At 36.6% G+C, this 24,198-nt stretch overlaps 5 protein-coding genes across 5 annotated transcripts; 2 read left to right on the top strand and 3 right to left on the bottom strand.

Moving 5' to 3' along the window:
- Nucleotides 1–2,570: 2,570 nt before the first annotated feature.
- LOC108819107 (hydroxyproline O-galactosyltransferase GALT4) lies at nt 2,571–5,251 on the top strand. Its single transcript, XM_018592098.2, has 5 exons — nt 2,571–3,644; nt 3,745–3,974; nt 4,050–4,340; nt 4,408–4,818; nt 4,904–5,251. Exons 1-5 carry the CDS (start codon nt 2,828–2,830, stop codon nt 5,111–5,113), a joined length of 1,959 nt encoding a protein of 652 aa, XP_018447600.2. The 5' UTR covers nt 2,571–2,827; the 3' UTR covers nt 5,114–5,251.
- A 270-nt stretch (nt 5,252–5,521) lies between these two features.
- Nucleotides 5,522–6,661, bottom strand: LOC108833427 (putative F-box/kelch-repeat protein At1g27420). Its single transcript, XM_018606848.2, has 3 exons — nt 6,255–6,661; nt 5,977–6,203; nt 5,522–5,895 (listed from the first exon to the last, which is right to left on the bottom strand). The coding sequence occupies exons 1-3, from the start codon at nt 6,659–6,661 to the stop codon at nt 5,543–5,545; spliced, it is 987 nt and encodes a 328-aa protein (XP_018462350.1). The 3' UTR covers nt 5,522–5,542.
- Nucleotides 6,662–8,383: 1,722 nt separating this feature from the next.
- On the bottom strand, nt 8,384–10,214 carry LOC108833426 (putative F-box/kelch-repeat protein At1g27420). Its single transcript, XM_056996510.1, has 3 exons — nt 9,766–10,214; nt 8,832–9,058; nt 8,384–8,745 (listed from the first exon to the last, which is right to left on the bottom strand). The coding sequence occupies exons 1-3, from the start codon at nt 10,212–10,214 to the stop codon at nt 8,384–8,386; spliced, it is 1,038 nt and encodes a 345-aa protein (XP_056852490.1).
- A 3,058-nt stretch (nt 10,215–13,272) lies between these two features.
- LOC108833425 (disease resistance protein RPV1-like) lies at nt 13,273–19,285 on the top strand. Its single transcript, XM_056996522.1, is given in 6 exon segments — nt 13,273–13,978; nt 14,638–15,775; nt 15,848–16,258; nt 16,339–17,328; nt 17,773–18,393; nt 18,475–19,285. Coding segments are annotated over 6 exon segments (4,188 nt in total). The 5' UTR covers nt 13,273–13,499; the 3' UTR covers nt 19,024–19,285.
- Nucleotides 19,286–19,434: 149 nt separating this feature from the next.
- LOC108821899 (glycosyltransferase family 92 protein At1g27200) lies at nt 19,435–21,498 on the bottom strand. The gene has a single exon (XM_018594888.2). The coding sequence runs from the start codon at nt 21,344–21,346 to the stop codon at nt 19,616–19,618; it is 1,731 nt and encodes a 576-aa protein (XP_018450390.1). The 5' UTR covers nt 21,347–21,498; the 3' UTR covers nt 19,435–19,615.
- Nucleotides 21,499–24,198: the final 2,700 nt, after the last annotated feature.

Here is a 24,198-nt window from a genome sequence, read left to right on the forward strand (position 1 = left end):
AATTTTACAACTTTCAAGAAGTAAAATTAAACCATTACAGCAGGTATAAGGACTACCATATAACTTGGCTATATAGGCCGATTACAGTGGTCCTATACGAGGATGATATCCTCGCTGCTCCTGGTACTAACTATCTTGTCGTGGGAGATTATGTAGGTCCGTTTCTTTGGTGATCCATCATCCATTGGGTTAATTATATATTGCATTAAGCTTTTGATATTCCAGACTGTTATCTAGATTGTTTTTAGCTTTTTAAAGAAAATGGTTACAAGAATTGCATTAGCTGTTTCTAATTGGAAACCTCTAGATTCCATTTTCACATTTTGACACAGGACTTGGATTTGTGTATGTATCAATTGCCTAGTGCCAAGTTTTCTTTTGGCTCCTTTAGCTTATTAACATCGTATGTTCAGAGATCGTGGGTACTATTCTGAGGAGACAGCACACTTTTGTTCGTCTTGAAAACTCGGTAGAGAGTAGAATTACAATCTTGAGAGGGAATCAAGAAGTCTGGAAAATCACTCGAGTGTAAGAATTGTAATGTGTATTCTCGAGCTGCTGATTCTGGATCTCAACGGGAATAATGAAAGCCATTGAGGCAATTAACATCTATCTTATTAAAATAGAAACATTATGACTTTTTTTAGGTGGATTTTTAAATTGGACCTACTATTAGATATGATATATTTTCTGAACCTATTAACTAACAATTAATATTAGTAAATTATTTCCTTATTATATGCTACCTTATATACATTCATTTTATCAGTTGGCCAATTTTCTTTCTATTCAAAAAAAATATTTTATTTCCCAATTGATTTCATAACCAACATGCAGTAATGTTAAATTTGAGATTTCATAATCACCATCCAATAAGTCCATGCGATGATCACCATGCAATACATTACTCCTTAACCAATTAATTTTATATAATAGTGGTATTATATGATATATTCAAAGTGGATTCAAATCAAACTTATTAACCCATTACTTTTTAACCAATTCAAACATGATTATATATCGGATTACCGGGTTTACTGGCTCGACGATCTAAATTAGATTTAAAAATGTTGATTCAAATGCAGTTTTTTAAATAGACAAAATTCTTACATATTAAATATTTGTAACATTGTTAACAAAATTTTGAATCATAAAATATTCCGCGCTTCCGAAACGCGGATCATGATCTAGTATTATTTACAACTTGAAATCTCAATCGGAGGCATGTGGCCGATACATATTAGCGTGGGTCCGCTCTTGCTCACTGCCATGCGTGCAACGGCGCAAGCAAGTGATGTCCTGTGACGCCCACAATCCCAAAGAATATGAACATCATAATCGCAAAGAAAATTAAATAATTTTGAAAATACACTGTAGTTTGACTAATAATTTGTATATACCAAAATTTAGAGCATCCCAATAAGAAAGTTGTCATCAAAAAGCATATATGTATGCATATATAAATATTAATATTTAATTGTGAGTTTCTAAAATTTATAGTAAATCCAATCAAAAATATCTAATATTTTCTATTGGATTTTCCGTAAATATTAGATATTTATTTCAAGAATTCTATAATTCCCTTAAAAGTATCAATCCAACTAAGCTGCATCTGTTACCTATGTTTGTTGAAAGATCTGACCCATAATATTATTGGTCACACTTGGTATTATATATCGGAGAACTCAACTATAGTTAAAAGCAAATACTTTTTAGCACACGCTGAAGTCTACAGATCATACAATCATGGGTTATATCATTCTTACCCAAATTAGTTCCCAGCATTCCAGCAAATAAATCAGATTTATAAAATATAACTAAACACTCGATAATTGTAAGGCATATGTAAAACAAAACGTATTCATGTATCCATTAAGGTGCATTTATATATTATATGGTAAATGGTCCCATGTAAATCAATTAAAATTTGAATTTGGAAAATGAACAGTGAAATGAAACTAAACGACATGAACAACTGCTAAAAGGGATTGCAGACATCACCATAAGTACGTTGTCACTTGTGGTCTAGTTTTGCGAACTGCATATACACTAATGATTCATGTTAAACGAAATATAAAACTTACCAGAATAATAATTTGTTATAACAATGGTTACCGTTTAAAAGAAAAAGAACATTGAGAATGTGTGGTTGCTATCTCTCTCAAACCCACCTGGCTGTCTTTACTCATAAATTCAAAATATTAAAATATTAATATAAACTCGAGACTTCATTTTCTTGTGATATTTCTAAAATAAAACCGATACTAATAATGGCATTAGCTAGCGGTTAATTTGTTTTTGGAGTTTCATGCAATGATGATATCACCGGTTACGTTAGTCTTTTTTTTACCGTTCATAATTGATTAGAAACAAGCATAACTTTCACAGAAATATCAAAATCTTTATAAAAGGAAGTAACTTTATTATTGCATACACTCACAAATAAAACACCCAAACGCAAAAAATATTACGATTGGTTTGGAAAAAAATATACAACTGTACTATTTTGTCTTCCCCTTTCCCAGTGTGTGAACTCGTTAAAAACGACGTAGTTTCAAAACACTAACTACCTTACCATCATCTTCATACGCCAGTTACTGACCTCCCAAAAAAACAAAACACAGAATTATTGTTGTTTTCCTGTTCAAAGCTTTTGTCCACCTTCTTCATTTTGCTTTAAAGTTTGAAAAGTTTTCACCTTTTCGAATATATGTGCATTAATGGCTTTACCAAAACTTGTGAGCTCTTGATTACCAAGACCTTTTTTGTTCATTACCCTCAACTTCTTCTTCATCCAAATCTGTTCCTTAGGGGTTCGGATTGAGAAATGAAGAAGTCCAAACTCGAAAACTCCGCCTCACAGACCCGATTCGGCCTTGTTCACTTCCTATCAGCTCTCCTCCTCTTCTACTTCCTCTGCATCAGCTTCCAATTCCCTTTCATCTTCCGAACCGGGTCCCGGTCCGGGTCTGACGTCGGGTCCGACGCATTGCCGAGGGTCGTCGGTAGAGAAGCAAACCGAGCTATTATCGCAGAAGAAGGCGACCCGCATCGACCTTTCACGCATCCGGGTCGAATTAACCGGGTGGGTCACGTCCAGCTTCGCTCACCGGAGCATAAAGTCCGAGACTTTAAAACCGTCTCCGAAATCTTCTCCAACGAGACCTTCTTCTCCGATGAGTTCTCCGTCTTCCACAAAACGGCGAAGCACGCGATCTCAACCGGAAAAAAAATGTGGACCGGGCTCGATTCCGGTTTAATCACCAAACCGGACGAAACCCCTCAGAAATGTCCTGATACGGTTTCGGTTACCGGACCCAAGTTCGTTAACCGGAGCAGGATCATGGTTTTGCCTTGCGGGTTAATGCTTGGGTCCCACGTAACCGTCGTGGCGACGCCGCACTGGGCGCACGCGGAGAAAGGCGGGAAATTTAGCGGTAAGACGGTTATGGTGACGCAGTTCATGATGGAGCTGCAGGGGTTGAAGGCGGCGGAGGGGGAAGACCCGCCTCGGATCCTCCATTTCAACCCGAGGATTAGAGGTGATTGGAGCGGGAGGGCTGTGATCGAGCAGAACACTTGTTATCGGATGCAGTGGGGCCCTGCTTTACGTTGCGATGGTCGTGAGTCTATGGATGATTCTGGTATTGACTTTTCCTTGACTTTGACTTCTTTTTTTTTTTAATAATAGTTTTGATGTGGAAGGAGTCTGATTTGGTTTTTATGGTTTTTTTTTTGTTGAAGTTGATGGAGAGGTGAGATGTGAGAGGTGGAAGAGGGATGATGATGATGATGATGAGTCAAGGAAGACATGGTGGTTGAACAGGCTTATGGGCCAGAGGAAGGAGATAACACATGATTGGCCATACCCTTTTGAAGAAGGGAAGCTCTTTGTTCTTACACTTAGAGCTGGGATGGAAGGTTACCACATCAGCGTTAACGGAAGACATATCACATCTTTCCCTTACAGAACCGTGAGTAACACAACACAGATAGTTCATTGGTTTATCATTGACCAGTTTTAATGGTTTTTTTTTTTTGCTCTTCAGGGGTTTGTCCTAGAGGATGCTACTGGATTAGCAGTGAAGGGGAACATTGATGTGCATTCGATATATGCTTCATCTTTACCCTCCACGAACCCTAGTTTCGCGCCGCAAAAGCATCTTGAGATGCAAGGCATGTGGAAAGCTCCTGCGTTACCTGAGAAGCCTGTAGAGCTCTTCATAGGGATTCTCTCTGCTGGTAACCATTTTGCAGAGAGGATGGCTGTGAGGAAGTCATGGATGCAGCAAAAGCTAGTCAGATCATCCAAAGTTGTCGCCCGGTTCTTTGTGGCATTGGTAAAAGCACAAAAGTCATCAATCACCTAAACGTAGTCATTTGCTTATGTTAATTCATCTTTTGCAGCACGCAAGAAAAGAAGTCAATGTGGATCTAAAGAAAGAAGCAGAGTACTTTGGTGATATCGTCATAGTACCGTACATGGATCACTATGACCTAGTTGTGCTCAAGACGGTTGCCATCTGCGAATACGGGGTTAGCACAGTGGCGGCAAAGTATATTATGAAATGTGACGATGATACGTTTGTGCGAGTGGATGCTGTTATCCAACAAGCAGAGAAGGTTAAGGGAGGAGATAGCCTTTATATTGGAAACATTAACTTCTACCACAAGCCACTGCGCAACGGGAAATGGGCTGTGACATACGAGGAATGGCCAGAAGAGTATTATCCTCCTTATGCAAACGGTCCCGGTTACATCTTGTCATATGATATAGCTAAGTTCATCGTCGACGATTTTGAGCAGCAGAGACTAAGAGTAAGTCAAACCTTTAGTACGCATTTGTTAGATTCATTTAGCATCTGTTTATAATGGTTATTTGGTACATGTTGTGTTAATGCAGTTATTCAAGATGGAAGATGTGAGCATGGGAATGTGGGTGGAGAAGTTCAACGAGACTAGACCGGTGGCTGTTGTTCACAGCCTCAGGTTCTGCCAGTTCGGATGCATAGAAGACTACTTCACTGCTCATTACCAGTCGCCAAGGCAGATGATTTGCATGTGGGATAAGCTGCGGAGACTCGGGAAGCCACAGTGCTGCAACATGAGATGACTTTTAACATTGTTTTTTCTTTTAACATGAAGCAGATGGAAGTTAATAGAGCTGACTGTTTTTAGATCTTTTGTATATATAGATCACTCCATAATGTATCTATATATATATATATATATATAATGCAATGAATTGCTCTTGAAAAGTTGACAGAAATGTCGATGGTGTTTCAACTTCCTGATCAAGATGAGGAGTTTGAATCCTTTTAGCTCTACTCTGTTTCATCTACAGGCTGCCATTTTAACTATTTGGTCAACAGTTAAAGTTGACTATGTATATTTTGGAGCTATCTTTAAGGTTGGTTAACATTTTTCTGAATGCTAAAAAAGATGAACAGAGAAATAACACTCATAAATGTATCATCGACAGAGTTGAGGAGGACTTAATACAAAGCTGACAACCCCAAAACGTTACACACATTTTGCAAAATCAAAAGTTGATGAGAACGCTGATGGCCTCAAAACCAGATATTGTAATCGGTGTGGCTCTCCACTTGGCCTCGTCCTCTTTATCAAGGCCATATCCAATTCCCCGTGAATAAAGGATAACCTTATTGTTCAATTGCCCTAGGCTGGACCTGGAAAAAGTCTTAGGCACATCCACCGAGCTCCAAGAATTCTTCTCTGGATCAAAGACTCCCACTCCGGACCTGTACCTGTTCAGGAAATACACTTTGTTGCTAACAACAGTGTAGGAGTACACATCCAGTTTTCGCCTCGAATCTAACTCTTCCCATGTCTTCTTTCTGGGGTCATATATGTCAATGAACCTTGATTTATTGCCTGAAAATAAAAAGATGATCATCATCAAATTATGTAAGAAAGTTTAACTTGGAATCTATAATATACTTTTATTAATCCCACCTACAACGAAGAGTTTCGTATTGAAGGAGAATGCGAAGGCAGGACTAAAGTTGGGGTGGTGTGGACAATCCATGAGGCTCCATTTGTTAGTTTTAGGGTTGTATACTTCCGCGTTGAGAATGCTAACATCATCTGCAGAGTATCCTCGGATCACATACAAAAGGCCTTCCACTTCAGCACATGCAAAGTTGTGACGCGGTATGTTCATGTCGGCTAGTTTTCTCCACCTGTTTTTTTATCACTAAGAATGTAAAAAAATTGATCAGATAGATTCATACCTGTTAGTAGCTGGATTGAACTCATGAACATTGGCCGAAACAGCGTTAGTGAACGCAGGTTCTCGGACCTCAAACGCTCGTCGGACCTTCAATCCTCGGACCTTCGATCGTCGGGCCTTGTATTTTCCACCAACCAACACGATCTTTCTGCCATCAAGCACCATGAGGCCGTAACCGCACTTCAAAGGCCCAGGGACGGGAGGGATCTGTCCCATTGTGTTACCGGAGCCGTCAAAGACTTCCGAGTACATGTTATCCATTAGAACACACATGAACTGCTCCTCGCGCATGATGAGTCTCCTCCATCGCGAGCACACATGCGAAATGGTCCGAAACTCAGAGCGCGGGATTCGTGTAAGGCACAGCTCTGCCACTTCGTCCAGCAAACCGGGTATTAACGGATCCATTTTATTTGTCCTTCAATTGCATCATTAGTTATCTTCAAAATTTGATTTAAATAAGAGATTTTTACATCACTTTTGATTTTGTAATCCATTGTTATTCAATAATTGATTTAAATATTTTACTGGAATTTAGTGTTATTATATTTTACATATCTCTATTAACTATTAAAAGATTTTGAAATTTAACGTTGTTATTTATAATATATTTATTTAAAAGTATTATTATTTATAACGATTCTGATACAATATTTAAAAGTTTATATTTATAAATTATTATAATTTGTTTGATTTTAAAGAGTCGGTGAGTTCAAATCTAATTTCATATTAATTATATCTATTAAAAAAATATGTTATCCTCAAATTGTGTATCATTTGTTTTCAATTAAAAAAGCCAATTTCCACTGCTATTAAAGCCTTTTAGCAATTTTCCAAGCCAGATTTTTTTCCTTCTTTAACCAAATAATTTTCCAATAATTTGGATCTTTCTGGTCAAACTAACCAAATCCAGATTTTTATGACAGTTTTCGTATATTTCTTTCCACAAGCACCAAATCCAAATTTATCTAATGTAAAATTTAATGTTAAGTCTTAATTTTACTAATAATTTCTTAATTAAAAATTAACTTCGTAATTGTATACTTGTATGTCTAAATCGCTTTGGGCGTGAGCCCATCTTCAGCCTCAGACTAAAATTGAAACCACACAGTGAAGAAACATTAGGGGCATGTAAGAAGTTGACTCTATTGGTATGAATTAAAACATATAAAGTTTGATTCAAGGGGGAATAAGAAGATCAAGTTTTCTCCAACCAAGACTAGGATGCGTTAAGATCATGAGATATAAACAGTGAAGACATCGAAATTATTGATCATCCGGTACAAAGAAAGAAAAAGATAATAAGTTATAGTAATCTCTGATTTCCACTAGGGATGTGGTCAATTCCGGTATAATGTGTTTAGATGTCTTAAGCAAATTTTTAACAATATATTTTTATGTTTTTCCTAATAATCATATATATAATATAGCAGCATATTAATTTTTTAAACTAATTCAACTACGTTAATAGTTATTAAAAATGTTATAAAATTAATTGTATAGCAGTACATTTTCACCATAATCAATCATAACATTCTACTTAAATTTTATATAGTTTTTACTTATATTTTATTAACTTTCACTTATATTTTATATCATTTTATTAAAATTTATATGTAAACATAATTTATATTTATTTAATAATAAAAATAATATTAAAAAATAGTTTTGTTTATATATTTTTTATTAATAAACATGTTACACAGATAATAAGAAACAACTAAACAAATAAATAAATATTAGTTTCTCTGATCTCTAAGAGTATTGGATTTTGTCACAAACAAATAAATAAATATTAACGAAAAAAATCAGAAATGTGATATTTTAATTTGAGTGTCCTGGTCTGTGGTTTGGGTGACTTGTCCTGTGGACCGGCCATGGTATATTTCAGAGCATTTTAAGATTGGTTGTAAAAGATATAAGGAAAGATGGGTAATATTACATTCTGACGTTTAGCAACCATAGACAAGGTAAGTAGTAAATCACTATGATAATTATATCTTTTTGAAGATTATTAGTTCTGAATGCAAAGATAAACAGAGGAGAGAAATCATAAAATGAAACATCGACAGGGTTGAGGGCTAACACACAAAGCTGACAGCCCCAAAATGTTACACACATTTTGCAAAATCAAAATTTGATGAGAACGCTGGTGGCGTCAAAACCAGATAGAACAATCGGTGGGTCTCTCAACTTGACCTCGTCCTCTTTATCAAGGTGACCACTTATGGCATTAATAAGAAGTATCCGTTTAAACAGAACAACCGTATTGTTACATTGTCCTAGTCTGTAAAGACCCCGAGGCACATCCACCAAACTCCAAGAATTTTTCTCCGGATCAAACACTCCCATTTCGGCCATGTCCATGTTCATGAAATACACTTTGTTCCTAACCACAGTATAGGAGTACACCGACAGTGTTTGCCCCGAGTCTAACTCTTCCCATATCTTTGTTCTGTGGTCATATATGTCAATGAACCTTGATTCATTGCCTGAAAAAAAGATGATCATTATCAAATTATGTAAGAAAGTTTAACTCGGAGTCTATATTATATACATGTGCTCTTAGTATTCCCACCTACAACGAAAAGTTTGGAATGGAAGGAGAATGCGAAGGCAGGACGAAAGTTGGGGCGGTGTGGACAATCCATGAGGCTCCATTTATTAGTTTTAGGGTTGTATACTTCCGCGTTGAGAATGCCAACATCATCTGCAGAGTAGCCTCGTATCACATATAAAAGGCCGTCGACTACCGCATATGCAAAGTTGTGACGCGGTACGTTCATGTCTGCCAGTTTTCTCCACCTGTTTTTTTTATCAAGGAAAGAATACCACTAAGAATATAAACCCAACGTCAGATAATTTTTCTACCGGGGTCAAAACTTTTTTTAAAAACAATTAGAATTTAAATATATTTTATATTTATTCATATAGATATTTTATCATCAACTTTTATTATAATTTAATTTAATAAAATAAATAATAAAGTTAAAACTATTTTTTTAAAAGAAATTGAGGCATTATCTAATAATTTTAAAAATGAAAATTGAACTATATAAATATAAATGTTAAATTTATCTGTGAATTTACATTATTTTATGTACTTTGATATATGATCTATAGAGATTAAGGTATATTGGAAAACCTTTTTTAGTTTTAGTGAACAATAAAGCATGAAAGCAAGATGAAAAAATGAAACAGCAGTTAATAATATAATAATAGTTAAAGAAGATTGCTAATGGATTATTCTGACCTAAAATTGAGCCCAAAATTAATATTTTGGTCCAAAACGAGCCCAAAAATGTTGATTAATATTTTAAATGAGTTTGTGTTTTGTTTTTGTTTTTTTCTTTGTGGGGTCATTTCATATATTTTAATGGGGTCAAAAAAATAGTTTTAATAAGAAAAAACACATAAACTTTAAAAATATGTGGATCAGCTGATTCAATTACCACTAAACTGGCTCCGCCCCTGCCCAACGTCACAAAAAAATTGATCAGATAGATTCAGACCTGTTAGTAGCAGGATTGAACTCGTAAACATTGGACGAAGCAGCGTTAGTGAACACAGAATCTCGGACTTCAAACCGTCGTCGGACCTTCAATCCTCGGACCTCATTCGATTGTCGGACCTTATATTTTCCACCAACGAACACAATCTTTCTGCCATCTAGCACCATGAGACCATAACCGCACTTGAAAGGCCCAGGGACAGGAGGGATCTGTCCCAGTTTGTTATATAATCCGTCGTAAACTTCCCAGTACATGTTATCCAATAGAACACACATGAACTCCTCCTCCACCGATCCGGGCATCTTTAGAACGGCCGCGTAATGCTTGCACATGAGGAATCTCCTCCATCGCGAGCACACCTGCGAAATGGTCCGAAACTCAGAGCGCGGGATTCGTGTGAGGCACAGCTCTGCTACGTCGTCTAGTAAACCGGGTATTAACGGACCCATTTTATTTGTCCTTCGATTGTATCATTAGTTATCTTAAAAATTTGATATAAATAAGAGATTATTACACCCTTTTTGATTTTGTAATACACTATTATTCAATAATTTATGTTAAATATTTTACCAAAATTTAGTGTTATTATATTTTACATATCTCTATTAACTATTAAAAGATTTTGAAATTTACTATTATTTATAATATATCTATTTAAAACTATTATTATTTAATTAATGATTTTGATACAATATCTAAATTTTAATACTGATAGATTATGTGATTTTGATACAATATTTAAATTTTAATACTGAAAATATCTATATATTGCGATTTTTTTTAAATAGCATGCTTTTGATTTGTATGGTATTATTATATCCAAACAACTTTTTTTATTTCAGCTCAGTGTTGTTTTAACTGATTTGGTATTAGAAAAATTTACGAAATCGTTAAATTACGTATACATAATATTTATATTTTACATAACATTATTTTATATCAACAATTTTGATTTAAATTTAACATATTAATATAGTTTATATATCTGAATATTTAATTGAAATATATTTATAAAGTTTAAATGATACAAAATTTAATATTAGTATAATTATATGCAAATTACGTAATTGTAATGACTGAAATAAAAAAAGTAAATAGTGTTTTAAAATTTTGAATAGTGATTAGCGTGTATTATTTAGATCCTTAAATTTTGAAAACTAGTTGATAAAACAAAAATCTCGAAATTTGAAGGTTTAAAAGCATTTGGGAGTTGCCTTAGGCATTATAGACCAAATGCTAAAGTAGAAGAGCTAGAACATGTTGCTTTGTTCATACAACTATTATTAGTCTGTATACGGAATACTATAGTCTAAAATTACATAGCTGAGTGTGAAAAAAATTTAAATATCTTATATAATAAAGTTGAGTTTTTTTTCTCCTTGGAGAAAAATGTTATGTGGCATTCTCCTTTTAATAATTTAAATTTTTTCTCAACTTTATTTAATGTGTTTTGGTATTAGTTGTAATTATGTGTTAGTTTATTTTTATTATTGACAATTTATTACAATGATATTTTAATTTTGGATTGGAAGTTTAATTTATTATGAATTTTATGTTTTGATTTTTTTTAGATTTCATAACTCTTATGTTACATATTTGTTTTAAAATACTTTAAACTATTTCTTAATATTTTGTGTGTCAAATAAAAATGGAAACTAAAGTTAAGTATTTTCAAAAAAAATTAAACATAAAATAAATACATATCCAAACAATTACTTTATGTTTGAAAACATTTAAAATATTAACTTTAGTTTTTATTTATTTATTTTCATAGCTAATATATTATTATATAATAAAACTAATTCATTTACTAAACCGCGGTTCATCCACGGTTGATCCAATGATCCAGAGACCCGGTATATCGTCCGGTTTAGTGTCTGGATCGAGTGCAAAACACTGGTTTATAGGTTTTCTTTGTATTTGATGTTGACGATGGAGAATAGAGCCTCTACGATTCTCCTTCTTTAAAACAATCGACGTAACCGTCATATAATCAATCTAGAAATTTTACTCATCCCACTCTAATAATGTTTAGTAATTGATGGCGACTCAAGTCCAAAAGACTAACATTTGGTCTATTGGTATTGACACATAAACTCTATGGTATCTTCCCATGTTACACTATGCAAGAAAACCAATAACTTCCCTGATACATGCTATTCGTGTTTACATTTTAAAAACCGTGAACATGATTAATATACTCTTAAAACTTAACTAAACAAAAAAGAATCATTATTTCCAATTTGAGAGAAATTTAAAAACGTTACCTGATTGCTAAAGTTATTTAAAATTAATATAAACGCACACCACCCTCACCATTAATCCTTTGCACCACACTAACCATTTATTGTCAAAACCATTACTAAATGCAACAAGACAGCAAGTCCGAATGTCACAGAATTGTCTTTTTCATGATCTTTATTGATGCTAACATCTCATTTACTAATTAACAAATTGATTTTTTACTAGGAAGATTTGGTGAAATTGTTCTATTCCGGTTAAAATAGAAGTTGTCTATTAAATAGAGGAGTTTATGAACCATTTATAATTATGAACCATTTATAGTTTTTAGCTAAAAAACATATTTAAATTCATATTAAGATTTGTTGATATTTCTAAATAAGGGAAGACAAACAAAAATTTCGTTATGAACACACACAAAATCTTCCATTATAACAAAACTAATATAGAAAATAATTTTATGTTTTTTATTTTAAGATACATCTTTTTGAGAGACCTTGAAACTAAAGTAACACATACAACTTGCACCTCTATATTTTAAAAGTCAACATGGTAATTTTAAAAATATATATTAGATACTCACCAATTATTTTACCAAAATTGACACTTCACCCTTATTTCTTTATAAAATTTGAAATGTATTCCATCTTTCTATTATTTGAACTAAATATATTAGCAAAAGTTTTATAGTTCATATATAGTTATTTTAATAATTAATAATATAAATATGTTCTCTATATAAAACATCAACTTTGTTTTATGTTTAAATTCCAACTAAATTAGTTTTGTTATGACTATCGGATTTTTATTCTATTTTTATTAAATCGATTAGTAACAACCACTTATGCTATTACACTTTGAACTAAACAACTTCAAACAAAGTAATGCACTACAGTCATTAACCACTATAAAAAAATCAGAAAATATTATTTTAATATATTTTTATTTTCATATTTAACATATTTTATTTGTTAAGATCATATAATAATTTATAAATTTATGTAAAAGTATAACATACGAACCCGGAATATCACTAGTTATTTGAAAGATTTAACTATAGTTTCCGGAGTACAAATGGGAAAGTGTGTGACGTTTCAGAATTGTCCCGTAGCTAAAAGTCAATGCGGTGACTTTATTTGGCATGATCAGAAAATAGAAAGTGGGCAATTTATTTCTTTACTTATTTAATTAAAAAATATCCAAAAAGGCAATTTGTTGTCGTGTCTTCCCAAAAAATCATCAAAAGGAGCTTTTTTTGTCGTCTTCATCTTGTAGTCAATCAAGCAACGATCAAATTTAAATTTCTGTAGATTCTCTCTCTCTCGATCGTGGTAGCCAAAAGCAGGAAACTGATCATCAGACTCTCTTTTCACAATCGTCGATTCAGATCTTATGGATCAACGAGATTCCAAAGAGCCATAGAGTTTGACTTGAAAATCTGAGAGCAGCAGTAGCTTAAGCTTCGAAGACTTGGGAGCAGAGGAAGATCGGAGATGGAGGCTGCGGTTCTTTCGAAGCCGCACAGGTACAAGCACGACGTCTTCCTCAGCTTCCGATCAGAAGAAAAAGACGACTTCGCAGAGCGTCTCTGCACCGCGCTGAGAAAGGAGGTCCGTGTCTTCCGCAACGACAACAACAACAACGAAGGCATCGAGCGAGGGACTGATGAGAACGACAAAAGACTCGCTGGAGCCATGGAGGACTCATCTGCCTCCGTCGTCGTCTTCACCAGCCACTACGCTGACTCTCGCCGGTGCCTGGATGAACTAGCTATGCTCTGCGATCTCGGATCGTCTCTGGATCGTCCCATTTTGCCGATATTTTACAAGGTCGATCCCTCTCACGTACGCAAACAGAGCGATCAGTTCGAAAAGGATTTTGAAGAACACAACAAAAGATTCAGCGAGGATGAGATACATCGATGGAAAAAAGCTATGAAATTAGTTGGAAATCTAGCTGGCTATGTTGTCAGGTAACCATATAACAATATTTACTCAGCATTTTCAACAGTTTTTCAATCTTGTATACTAACCGAACCGAAACTTTCGGTTTTCGGTTCGTTTGTTTCGAAATAGTGTTAAAAACTGCTTTGGCTTTCGACTCGGTTCAGTTCGGTTTTTGAGTTTTTTTTTTTTTGAAAAATAGAAAAAACCAAAATTATCCAAAATAACCAAAAAAACGAACCGAACTAATCTAAAATAACCGAAAATATCCGAAAATAATCGCGTTAACTGAAAATATCCATTTCTTTTTTTTTGGAAAATTACACCGAATCTAACCGAAAAAAATATCGGTTAATTCGAAAATAAAACTAAAAACCGAAAATAACTGATAATCGAACCGAAATTTAAATCCGTTAATTTTAGAATTGATTTTCAAAATTTCGGTTAACCGAAAACTAACGGTTCGGTTAGGTTTGATTTTGGAAGGGCTATTGTATACTATTATTTTTGAAATGATTTTTCATATTCGAGCTCTACAGTCAGTTGTTACCATAGAGTGTTAAAGTTATGTCTAGAGAAGTTATATATCGAGACTTTGGACACAACTAAGCATTTTGCATCTCCATTTATACATAGAAGATGAACTGAAGTTAAGATTTATGAATTTTTCTGTTTTTTTCTTTTGCAGAGAAGGGACTGTTGAGGTTGAGGTTGAGGATAAAATGATAAAGCTTGTGGTGGAAAAGGTTTTAGCTCAAGTGAGCAATACACCAGAGAAAGTTGGAGAATACACGGTTGGGCTGGAATCACGTCTGGAGGATTTGATGAAACTTGTGGACGTTAAATCCACTGGTGACGATGTTCAGATCCTTGGACTTTACGGTATGGGTGGTATTGGGAAGACTACACTTGCTAAACGCTTCTATAACCTGATCCTGGAGCACTTTGAGGACCACCGAGTTTTCATCTCTAACGTTAGAGACAAATCATCAGACCAAAATGGCTTAATCGATCTGCAGAAGACTTTCATCAAGTCACTTTTCGGTACGGTGCCTGAGATAGAAGATGTTAAGAGTGGGCGGGACAAGATAAGAGGGAGAGTTCACGAGAAGAAGATTCTTGCGGTTTTAGATGATGTTGATAGCGTAGACCAGGTTGATTCGTTGGTTGGTGAGAGAAGTTGGTATGGTCAAGGAAGTCTAATCATCATCACCACCAGAGACGAAGAGATACTGAGTAGGCTCTTTGTGAGCCAAAAGTATGAGGTTAACTGCTTGACTGAGGTGCAGGCCTTGAATCTGTTTAGTTATCATTCACTAGGAAAACAAGAACCAACAGAGAGTCTTATGGAGATATCAAAGGAGATTGTCAAGATAACGGGGAAGCTGCCACTTGCTGTTGAAGTGTTTGGTTCCCATTTGCGTGACAAGAAGGAAGATGAATGGCTAACTGAACTAGAGAAGCTGAAGAATACCCAACCAGGCGATTTTCAGGCTGTTCTGGCGCTGAGTTTTGAAGCTTTAAACGATGAAGAGAAGACAGTCTTCCTCGACATTGCGTGTCTATTTCTTAAAATGGAGATGGCCAAAGAGGAAGTCATGGACGTACTGAAAGGTTGTGGGTATAACGCTGAGGCTGCTCTCAGCGTCCTCAGGCAGAAGTCTCTTGTTAAGATATTGTCAGACAAAGACAATACTCTTTGGATGCATGATCAGATCAGAGACATGGGAATGCAGATGGTCCTTAATGAAAGCCGTGAGGATCCTGAAATGCGAAGTAGACTCTGGGATCGTGGTGACATCATGAATATATTAAACTATATGAAGGTACTTTTTCTAATCCACAGCAATTATATCAGTTGTAGTTTGGCCTCTGTTCTCATGATAATGGTATGACAGGGAACAACATCCATCCGAGGAATCGTATTAGACTTCGAAAAGAAGTTTGTGAGGCATACAACTGCAGTCGAAATAGCGCCGAGCAATCTACAAACCAATCCAGGCATCAGCTCTGCGGTTAGCTACGTGAAGAATATGTTTGTAAAGTTTCCAGAAGAGGAGAAGCCAAAAACTTCTGAAATCACCATTCCTGTAGAGCCTTTTGCACCGATGAAGGAGCTGAGACTTCTTCAGATTAATCATGTGGAGCTTGAAGGAGATCTTAAACTCCTCCCATCTGAGCTCAAGTGGATACAATGGAGAGATTGCCCATTAAAAGATGTTCCACCTGTTTTTCTTGCTGGGAAACTTGCTGTTCTTGATCTCTCAGAGAGTGGAATAAGAAGAGTCCAGACTTCATGGTTCAAAAAGGTAAAGCTTTCTTATTCCCTCTACCATGGTTGTGAGTTAAAGTGTCACTGCTACTAAAAACCCTCTCTGCTACTTTGCAGGAGGATGAGAACTTGAAGGTTGTAAATCTGCGCGGTTGCCACAGCTTAGAAGCCATTCCTGATTTGTCAAACCATAAAGCCTTAGAGAAGCTTGTTTTCGAGAGATGCAAGCTTCTGGTGAAGGTTCCTAAATCAGTTGGTAATCTCAGCAAATTGCTTCACCTGGATTTCAGTTACTGTACAAATCTTACTGAGTTTCTTGTGAGTGTCTCTGGACTGAAGCATCTTGAAAAACTCTTCCTCTCTGGCTGTTCAAACCTGAGTGTGTTACCAGAAAACATTGGTGACATGACATGTTTGAAAGAGCTTCTTCTTGATGGAACCGCGATAAAGATCCTACCGGAATCTATTGGCAGCCTTGAAAATCTTGAAAAGCTTAGTCTATTCGGCTGCAGTTCTATTCAAGAGCTACCTAAAGGAGTGGGAACATTGACATCACTGAAGGAGCTAGATGTTAGTGATACTGCATTGAAAGTCCTTCCAAACTCTATTGGAGGTCTGTTAAATCTCAAGAAGCTACATCTGATGCACTGCACATCCCTTACTAAGATTCCCGACACTATCAATGAGCTCAAATCATTGGAGGAGTTTTTCATCAACGGAAGTGGGGTGGATGAGCTGCCTCTAAACCTTGGATCACTACAATGTTTGACTGAATTTTCAGCAGGAGGATGCAAATCGCTGAAGCAGATTCCAAGTTCAGTCGGTGGACTAAATAAACTTCTCCAACTTGAGTTGGACCACACTCCAGTTGTAACTCTACCAGAAGAGACCGGTGACCTGCGGTTTATTCAGAAACTTGAACTGAGGAACTGCAAATCCCTCAAGTTTCTGCCTAAATCAATAGGAGGCATGGATACACTCAAAAGCTTATACCTCACAGGCTCTAACATTGAAGAACTTCCTGAAGAGTTCGGAAAGCTTGAGAACCTGGTACTACTCCAGATGAACAAGTGTCAGAAGTGTTAGAACCGAGTTCGGTCGAAACTAGTAAAGAGAAGACGAAGAACTCGTCTGTGGGTCTAACAAAGACGTTTTGTAGATGAAGGTATCAGAATCTGGTTACAGTGGAAGTGTGAAGAGAAAGACAGGACGGAGCTCGAAGAGCTAGCCAGGAAACAATACAAAATAGCGGATAGAGATGAGTAAAACCCTAGATCTAGCCGCCTTGTGAGTGTGTAAAAGTGTCGATCCGCTCTACGTTGTCCCTTGTCTTCCTTTTATAGACTTCCTTCTTGCGTTCGCCCTAACACCCGTTAGTTCCGATGGGCTTACGTCGGTTGGCCGGCTTATTGGGCTTTTGTCTTCTAGCCGCGTAGTCGACTAAAAGAGAGCCTCCCGGGCCGTCCTCTTGGCCCACTTATAATTACGGACAGGCCGTGTGCTACTGTTTGTCGGGCCTCTAGAGGAGTGTAATCCTCCTCCTACAAGAAGCTCAAGAGGCTTCCTAACTCGTTTGGAGAGTTGAAGTCTCTTTACCATCTGTACATGGAGGAAACTTTGGTGGTGGAGTTGCCAGAAAGTTTTGGAAACCTCTCTAAACTAATGACATTGAAAATGCTCAAAAAACCTCTCTTTAGAAATGATACTAAAGGTAAAAGTGCAGAGACTGGTTTTGTAATACCAAACTCTTTCTCAAATCTCAAGTCCCTTGAGGAAGTGGATGCTCGTAGTTGGGGAATCACTGGTAAAATCCCAGATGTTTTTGACAAGCTTTCTTGTGTGAAGATACTCAACCTTGGGAATAATTATTTTCACAGTCTTCCTGCTAGCCTCAAGGGGTTAACAAATCTCAAAGAGCTTATATTGTATGACTGCCAAGAGCTCACCTGTCTTCCTCCTCTTCCGGTTAACCTGGAGAAGCTTAACCTGGCTGACTGCTTTTCGTTGGAGATTGTATCCGACCTTTCGGAGCTGACCATGTTGCAAGAACTCAACCTCACAAACTGTGGGAAAGTGAAGGATATTCCAGGACTAAAGCACTTGAAGGCTCTGAAACGGTTATACATGAGCGGATGTAACTCCGATTGCTTCTCAAAGGAAAGACTCTCCAAGGTGATGATTCCCACAAACTCCTCAGAATCTCAACTAGTTTGAACTTTTTCTTGCAGTCTTGTGAATCTCTTTTCATTGCAGGTCTTTTTGAAAAATCTGAGGAATTTGAGCGTGCCTGGGAACAGAATCCCAGACTGGTTCTCGCAGGGACCTGTCATGTATTCAGCTCAACCGAACAGAGAGCTGAGAGGCGTAATCATTGCTGTTGTTGTGTCCGTTAACCAAGAAAGCAAAGATGACTTCCATGTGCCTGATGTGTTGGGGATCCAAGCCCAAATTCTCGAACTTGATAAAGTTATTGTCAACCACACGTTGAACCTCTCTGGAGTGCCGATAACAAGTGATGATCAACTCCACATCTGCCGGTACTCGCATCACTTCCCAATGGTTTCGATGTTGAAAGACGGGTACACCATACAAGTGATCAAACAGAAAATGCAAATCAAACAAGACGTTCAGCTGAAGATGCATGGGATCCATCTGGTTTACGAGGGGGATGATGATTTAGAAGCCGAAGAAAGGTACTGTGTAACGGAGACGATGCAAACCGTTTCTCAGAAACTTGCCAACTTTTTCAGCCCTTCAAAAGAAGGTGAAGCTAGCTCACAAGGTGGTTCTACTGTTACATGATATTCACCCAAACCGTTTATACATAAAAAAACAAAACAAAAAGACAAAAAAAAATGTGTTGTTCATATTTGAAGACATGGTGTGCTTGGGTTCTGTGTTTTTCTTTCTACGTTTTTTTTTGGTTTTCCTCCTTGCAAAACTATTCTCAAGCTTGTTTGCTTCTTTAACTTTGCTTTTACAATCAATATAAAAAAAAAACAAAAAGAGGAGACTCTTGTTTCCCATGATTTCCTGAGCATTCTTTAAGAATTGAACGTGATTGTGAATTTTTGTGTAAGTGACATTAAGTTGATTTATGTTTAAGTGACTGATCAAACACACACAACTTTCTTACTAACAAGAATAGGAGAAACAAGGATTGAGAAGACATTAACTAAATAAATATTAATTCAAGTAAGAACCCCCACCCCCACAAAAAAAAAACAACTTAACTTTGCAGTGTTACCAAGATTTACAGATGTGGTAAAAAGACAACATTATAGTAACCATTTCAATTCTCCCAACAAAAAGAACCAATTAAATAACAAATAAGCAAATATTAACGTAGAGTTGGCATGTATACTCAGTCAAATGTACACTAAAGAATATAAAGTCAGTCTTGTTGTTGTCTCTGCCAAGGCAAATAGCCAGTCACTTGATCAGCAAAACTCGACAAAACCAAATCCTTCAAACCAGTATCCCACACTTCACAGAACCTTCTCCTCCAATCCACCGGCTCAACCGCCTCTGTCCCTAGCCCCGGAGCTCGGTCTTTAGACCCTTGGTTCTGATTCTCTCGCCAGTCCACAACATAAGTCGCCACTCTCCTCTCAAACTTCGCTTTAAAAGTCTCCCACACTTGGTACTTGTAGTGGTTCACCACCGCAACACTCTCCACCAAACTCACATGCCCCACACCTTCCCTCATCTGAAAATGATGTACCTCGTTGAGCAACGAGCTAGTTAGCAGCTCCGGTCTGATAATAGACTTATGTCTCTCCGTGTTCGCTTGTCTACAAGTGTAACCCACCGTCACGCCTTGCGATGGAACCGAGGTTAAACCGGACGGACCGTAGTTATGACATTCTGTTCTAATCTCACCAACCAAACCCCACGAAGTGTAGTTAGAAACAAGCGAGCTTAAAGCGTTTTTGCTAGGTAAACCCTGAGAGCGATGCGTAGGGAAGTAGTAGAACTCGTCCACGTCGAAGAACCCGACCCAGTTGCACTCATCTTTCGCTCTAACCGCACAGTGAGAGAAACCAGCTTCCTGCGTCTTGATCCACGGCCAAACGTGTCTGCTCACGTTGTAATTCTCCGAGTTAAGCAATCTGATCTCTTCTTCTACGTCGTCGTCGCTGTTGTTGTCGTAGATAAACCAACGCTCGACGCCGAGCCACGAGTGATATAATATCCATTCACGCAAGAAATGAGCTTGGTTCCATAGCATGGTGCAAACACAAAGCTCATGCTTCACCTTCATCACGCCACTCTTCTTCTCTGAACCGTAGACTCTCGCAACGGATGGTAAAGCAGGCGTGGTAGATCTTCCTCCTCCTCTAGGGTCGACGCGGATCACGCTCACACGAAACGTCTCTTGATTAATTAGCTTCAGACTCTCCGGCAAAACACACCTAACAACTTCTTGCGCCGCAGCGAGAGCTTGCGTGACGAACACTTCAAGACTTGTTGTCTCGAATCGGCATTTGTAGTTAGAAGGATCTGACTCCTTGTGAGGTCTTCGAGTCAACCCTTTGACAAACACAACCACCGTGTCGCCGTCTTCATCAACCACCGCCTCGTAAACAACCTTTGACCAATCATGAACCTTCTCGTCAACAACCTTCTTCACCAAGTCTCCACGGAATTGGACATCAACAGAGGAAGAGTAGTTCAAAGGAGCGTTAGGGCACCGAACAATCGATCTGAACTCGTCGAGTTCGTCGCTAGAAATCGATGGCAACATCGAAGTCTCTTCTTCTTCTCTTCCTCCGTGATAAACACAAACTAGGTCTTCTTTATTAACACCTTTCTCGATTCTACTCGAGAGAATGAGGAGGAGATGGTCTGAGAATTGGACTCTGTCTTCGACTCTCAACGGAGGGATTAACCTACCGTGAAACGAACGCTCCATCGAAGATACGGAGAGAGCGGGGACACGGAGAGACGGTCTCAGAGAAGCGGAACGGACTGAGATTCGGTTGGTGGATAAGAAGAAGAGCAAGACGAAGAAACAGCAGAGGCATATGGTTAGGTACCTTAGAGAGAAGAACTCTGGTTTCGTTTGTTGCTGCTGCTGCTGTCTGTTCCGAACTTTCCTCTTCTTCCCATTCTCGTACTCCATCCTTCTTCTTCTTTCTCCACTAAAATTTAACAAAAATTCGAAACTTTTTATTCTGTGTACTGTTGGCTGGAACAGAACAGGGTGCTTTGATAACTGATGTTTGCGCCGGCAGACAAAAAGTACTCTGTTTCTTCTTCTTTTGTAAGAAAAGTAAAGAAGGGAATATATTAATTTAATTTATTTTTTGATATTTTCTGAAATAAATCGTTGTTGATGTGAACAGATGAGTCGAGTTAAGCGGCGTCGTTCTCAATAATACTTGGAAGCCACCGATTAGTACAAATCATTTTCCTCGCTTTGGGGTTAGTTAGTTAATTAATTAATTAAGGAGTTTCTGTCATTTTTAATGGCTTAATGATTTTTGCTAGGCTAATATTGAACGCGAGAAAGATGATGATGCTATAACAACGTGGACTATTCTAGAATTTTTTTTTTAATTTGTTTGATGTTTTGCGTTTGGAAGAAAGAGAGATCTATGATTCTCTGACAGTTGTGTTGCGTGGTCTTTTAGATTTTTACGGAAATCAATATCAATTGTTTTTGAAGATTCGCCGGAGGAGATAAGGACCAAACTTGTTGGCACAATGCATGATTGAGATTGAATAATCAACGCTGCTAATGTGAGTGGCTAAACGATTGGTCGGTGTGGAAAGTATGGTTGCTGAGTTTACCTAGCAATAACATCAGAACGTTGACATCAGAATTAAACATAACATAATCTCATTCATTCCACCTTTAAATTATTCTTTAGAATTGATACCATGCCTGGTTAGGTTGGCAAAACAAAATGTGGTGAAGATCACGTTTTTGTTACTAATATGTTCGACAACAAACTCATCACTACTTTGAAATTTAATTAGCAAATATTTTTTTTATGATTGTTAGTTAATTTACTATGTAAGGTAAAATATCTAATTTTATTAACAATATCAGCTTCTTACAAGCTTGTCCTATTACACAGTGTAGGTCGTGATGAATGTGACGCTGAAGGTGATTGCTCTTTATCCATCTCCCGTTGCCGACCTCAAAAGTTGGTTTATTCGATAGGTGAGTTTGAAGAAGCGAAAACAAATTTGCTTAGGGTGTAGTAGTAAGTTACTAATATCTTTTGGCTTTTGAGATATTTAGTTGTTTAGTCTGTCGTCTATAACCGACTTCCATGATTTCATTTCATCTTTTTTTAATTCATTATTGACTTTGATGCGTGTGTTTTATGAGATTGGTATTGTATTTGTTATGTAATATATACATCTAATCATTATAAGTTTTGGAAAATTATGAAAAAAAATGGGATGAATTAGTTATGCATGGAACACAAGTAGATTATGCAAAGCAATTGGAATGGTGATATCTACAAAAGTAAATAATAATCGTATATCGATTGATTCTGTAATGAGTCATAATTAAAAGAAGAAACCTTACCAGATTTGGAAATGAGGAAGATGGAGATTAGGTATAGGATTTATGATAGTGGGAAGTTGCTTAAAATCGCTGGAATCATGTTCCTTTGTTCTCTCCCAAATTTTCTTTTTATATATTTTATAAAACTATAACTAATGATTGATATACAAGAAAACCGAGAAGAGAGGAATATGCCTTCCATTACAATTATACATCCATCATTTTATTCATCTTCTTGTTTAATATTCGTGTTGGGCTCTTCCTTTCAGAATGATTACAATAAAACCAATAAATCCAACAACATTCTTTTCCGTTTTCCTTTTGTTTTTTTCTTGTTTATCACTTCTTATATCTTCAATCATAGCACACAAAAATTAATTTGTTCATCCACCACATGCACATGCTATTATCCGTAATGAGTCAAACAACTCAGAGACAAAATCAAAATATAGTAGCTAGCCCACGGTGTATACAGAGGGTAATGATGATCAAACGTATGCACACACAAAGTTATAACAAAAAGTACTTATTCAAATTTAGATAACCCTGATTAGAAACACAAAGATCAAACCGAACGGAGGGATCTGGTAGCTTTCTTAAATAAAGAAGTGGAAACCATCAAGCAGCGAAGCTCACCCTTGCTCTTGCGAAGGCAAGAGTTGGATCAACCCTGACAAGAGACATGTAAACCTGAGTTACGTTTATTCAGGGAGTTAAGTTTAACTTACACATCTGAACCCTCTTTATTGCCTGTTTGTTATTAGTTTGTTCTCTATTTTGTGACGTTGATTATTTTTCCCAAACTTTGCCGATTTTCCCGCTCTGAGTTTGGAACAAATGCGTTTTGCTTATTTGCCTTTTTATGTTCGTACCACAATGGCAAAACTGAATAAATAATTCACGCTTGAAAAATAAATATCACAGTATTCCGCATTGCATGGTTCACAAGTTTACAACTAAAGCCAATCTCCGAACTAGGGCCCAACTGGGATGGCCCTAAAATAGACCTCAAAACACGTTGGGGGTATAATACAGTAGTTGATAACTTAATTTCCGACTTGGACAAATGTATTGAAGTGAAGTCTGTATTGTCTTAATTCCTTATACAGCAAACACTAATTCCTTGACTTCCCGAAAGATTTATTAGACAAGACAGAATAACACAAAACAGTCACACAAATCTTTACATCTCTCTATATCCATGGTTTGGACATAACTCTAATGACAATATAATAAATATCATTTCTATACACGTGCATTACATGTTTGGAGCCTCTATTTTGATTATTAGATGATTGTTTCTTTTTTTAGAAGCTAAGCTTACTTAGACATGCGTGAAATCTATTGTATATGTTATGTATGTAAAAGTATATAATATATTCTGATACTTTAAAGTATATTATATTTGTAAAATCTGAATTTTAATAGTTTACTTAGACATGCGTGAAATC

Source organism: Raphanus sativus, unplaced genomic scaffold (assembly GCF_000801105.2).
Source record: "Raphanus sativus cultivar WK10039 unplaced genomic scaffold, ASM80110v3 Scaffold0255, whole genome shotgun sequence".
Lineage (NCBI taxonomy): Eukaryota > Viridiplantae > Streptophyta > Magnoliopsida > Brassicales > Brassicaceae > Raphanus > Raphanus sativus.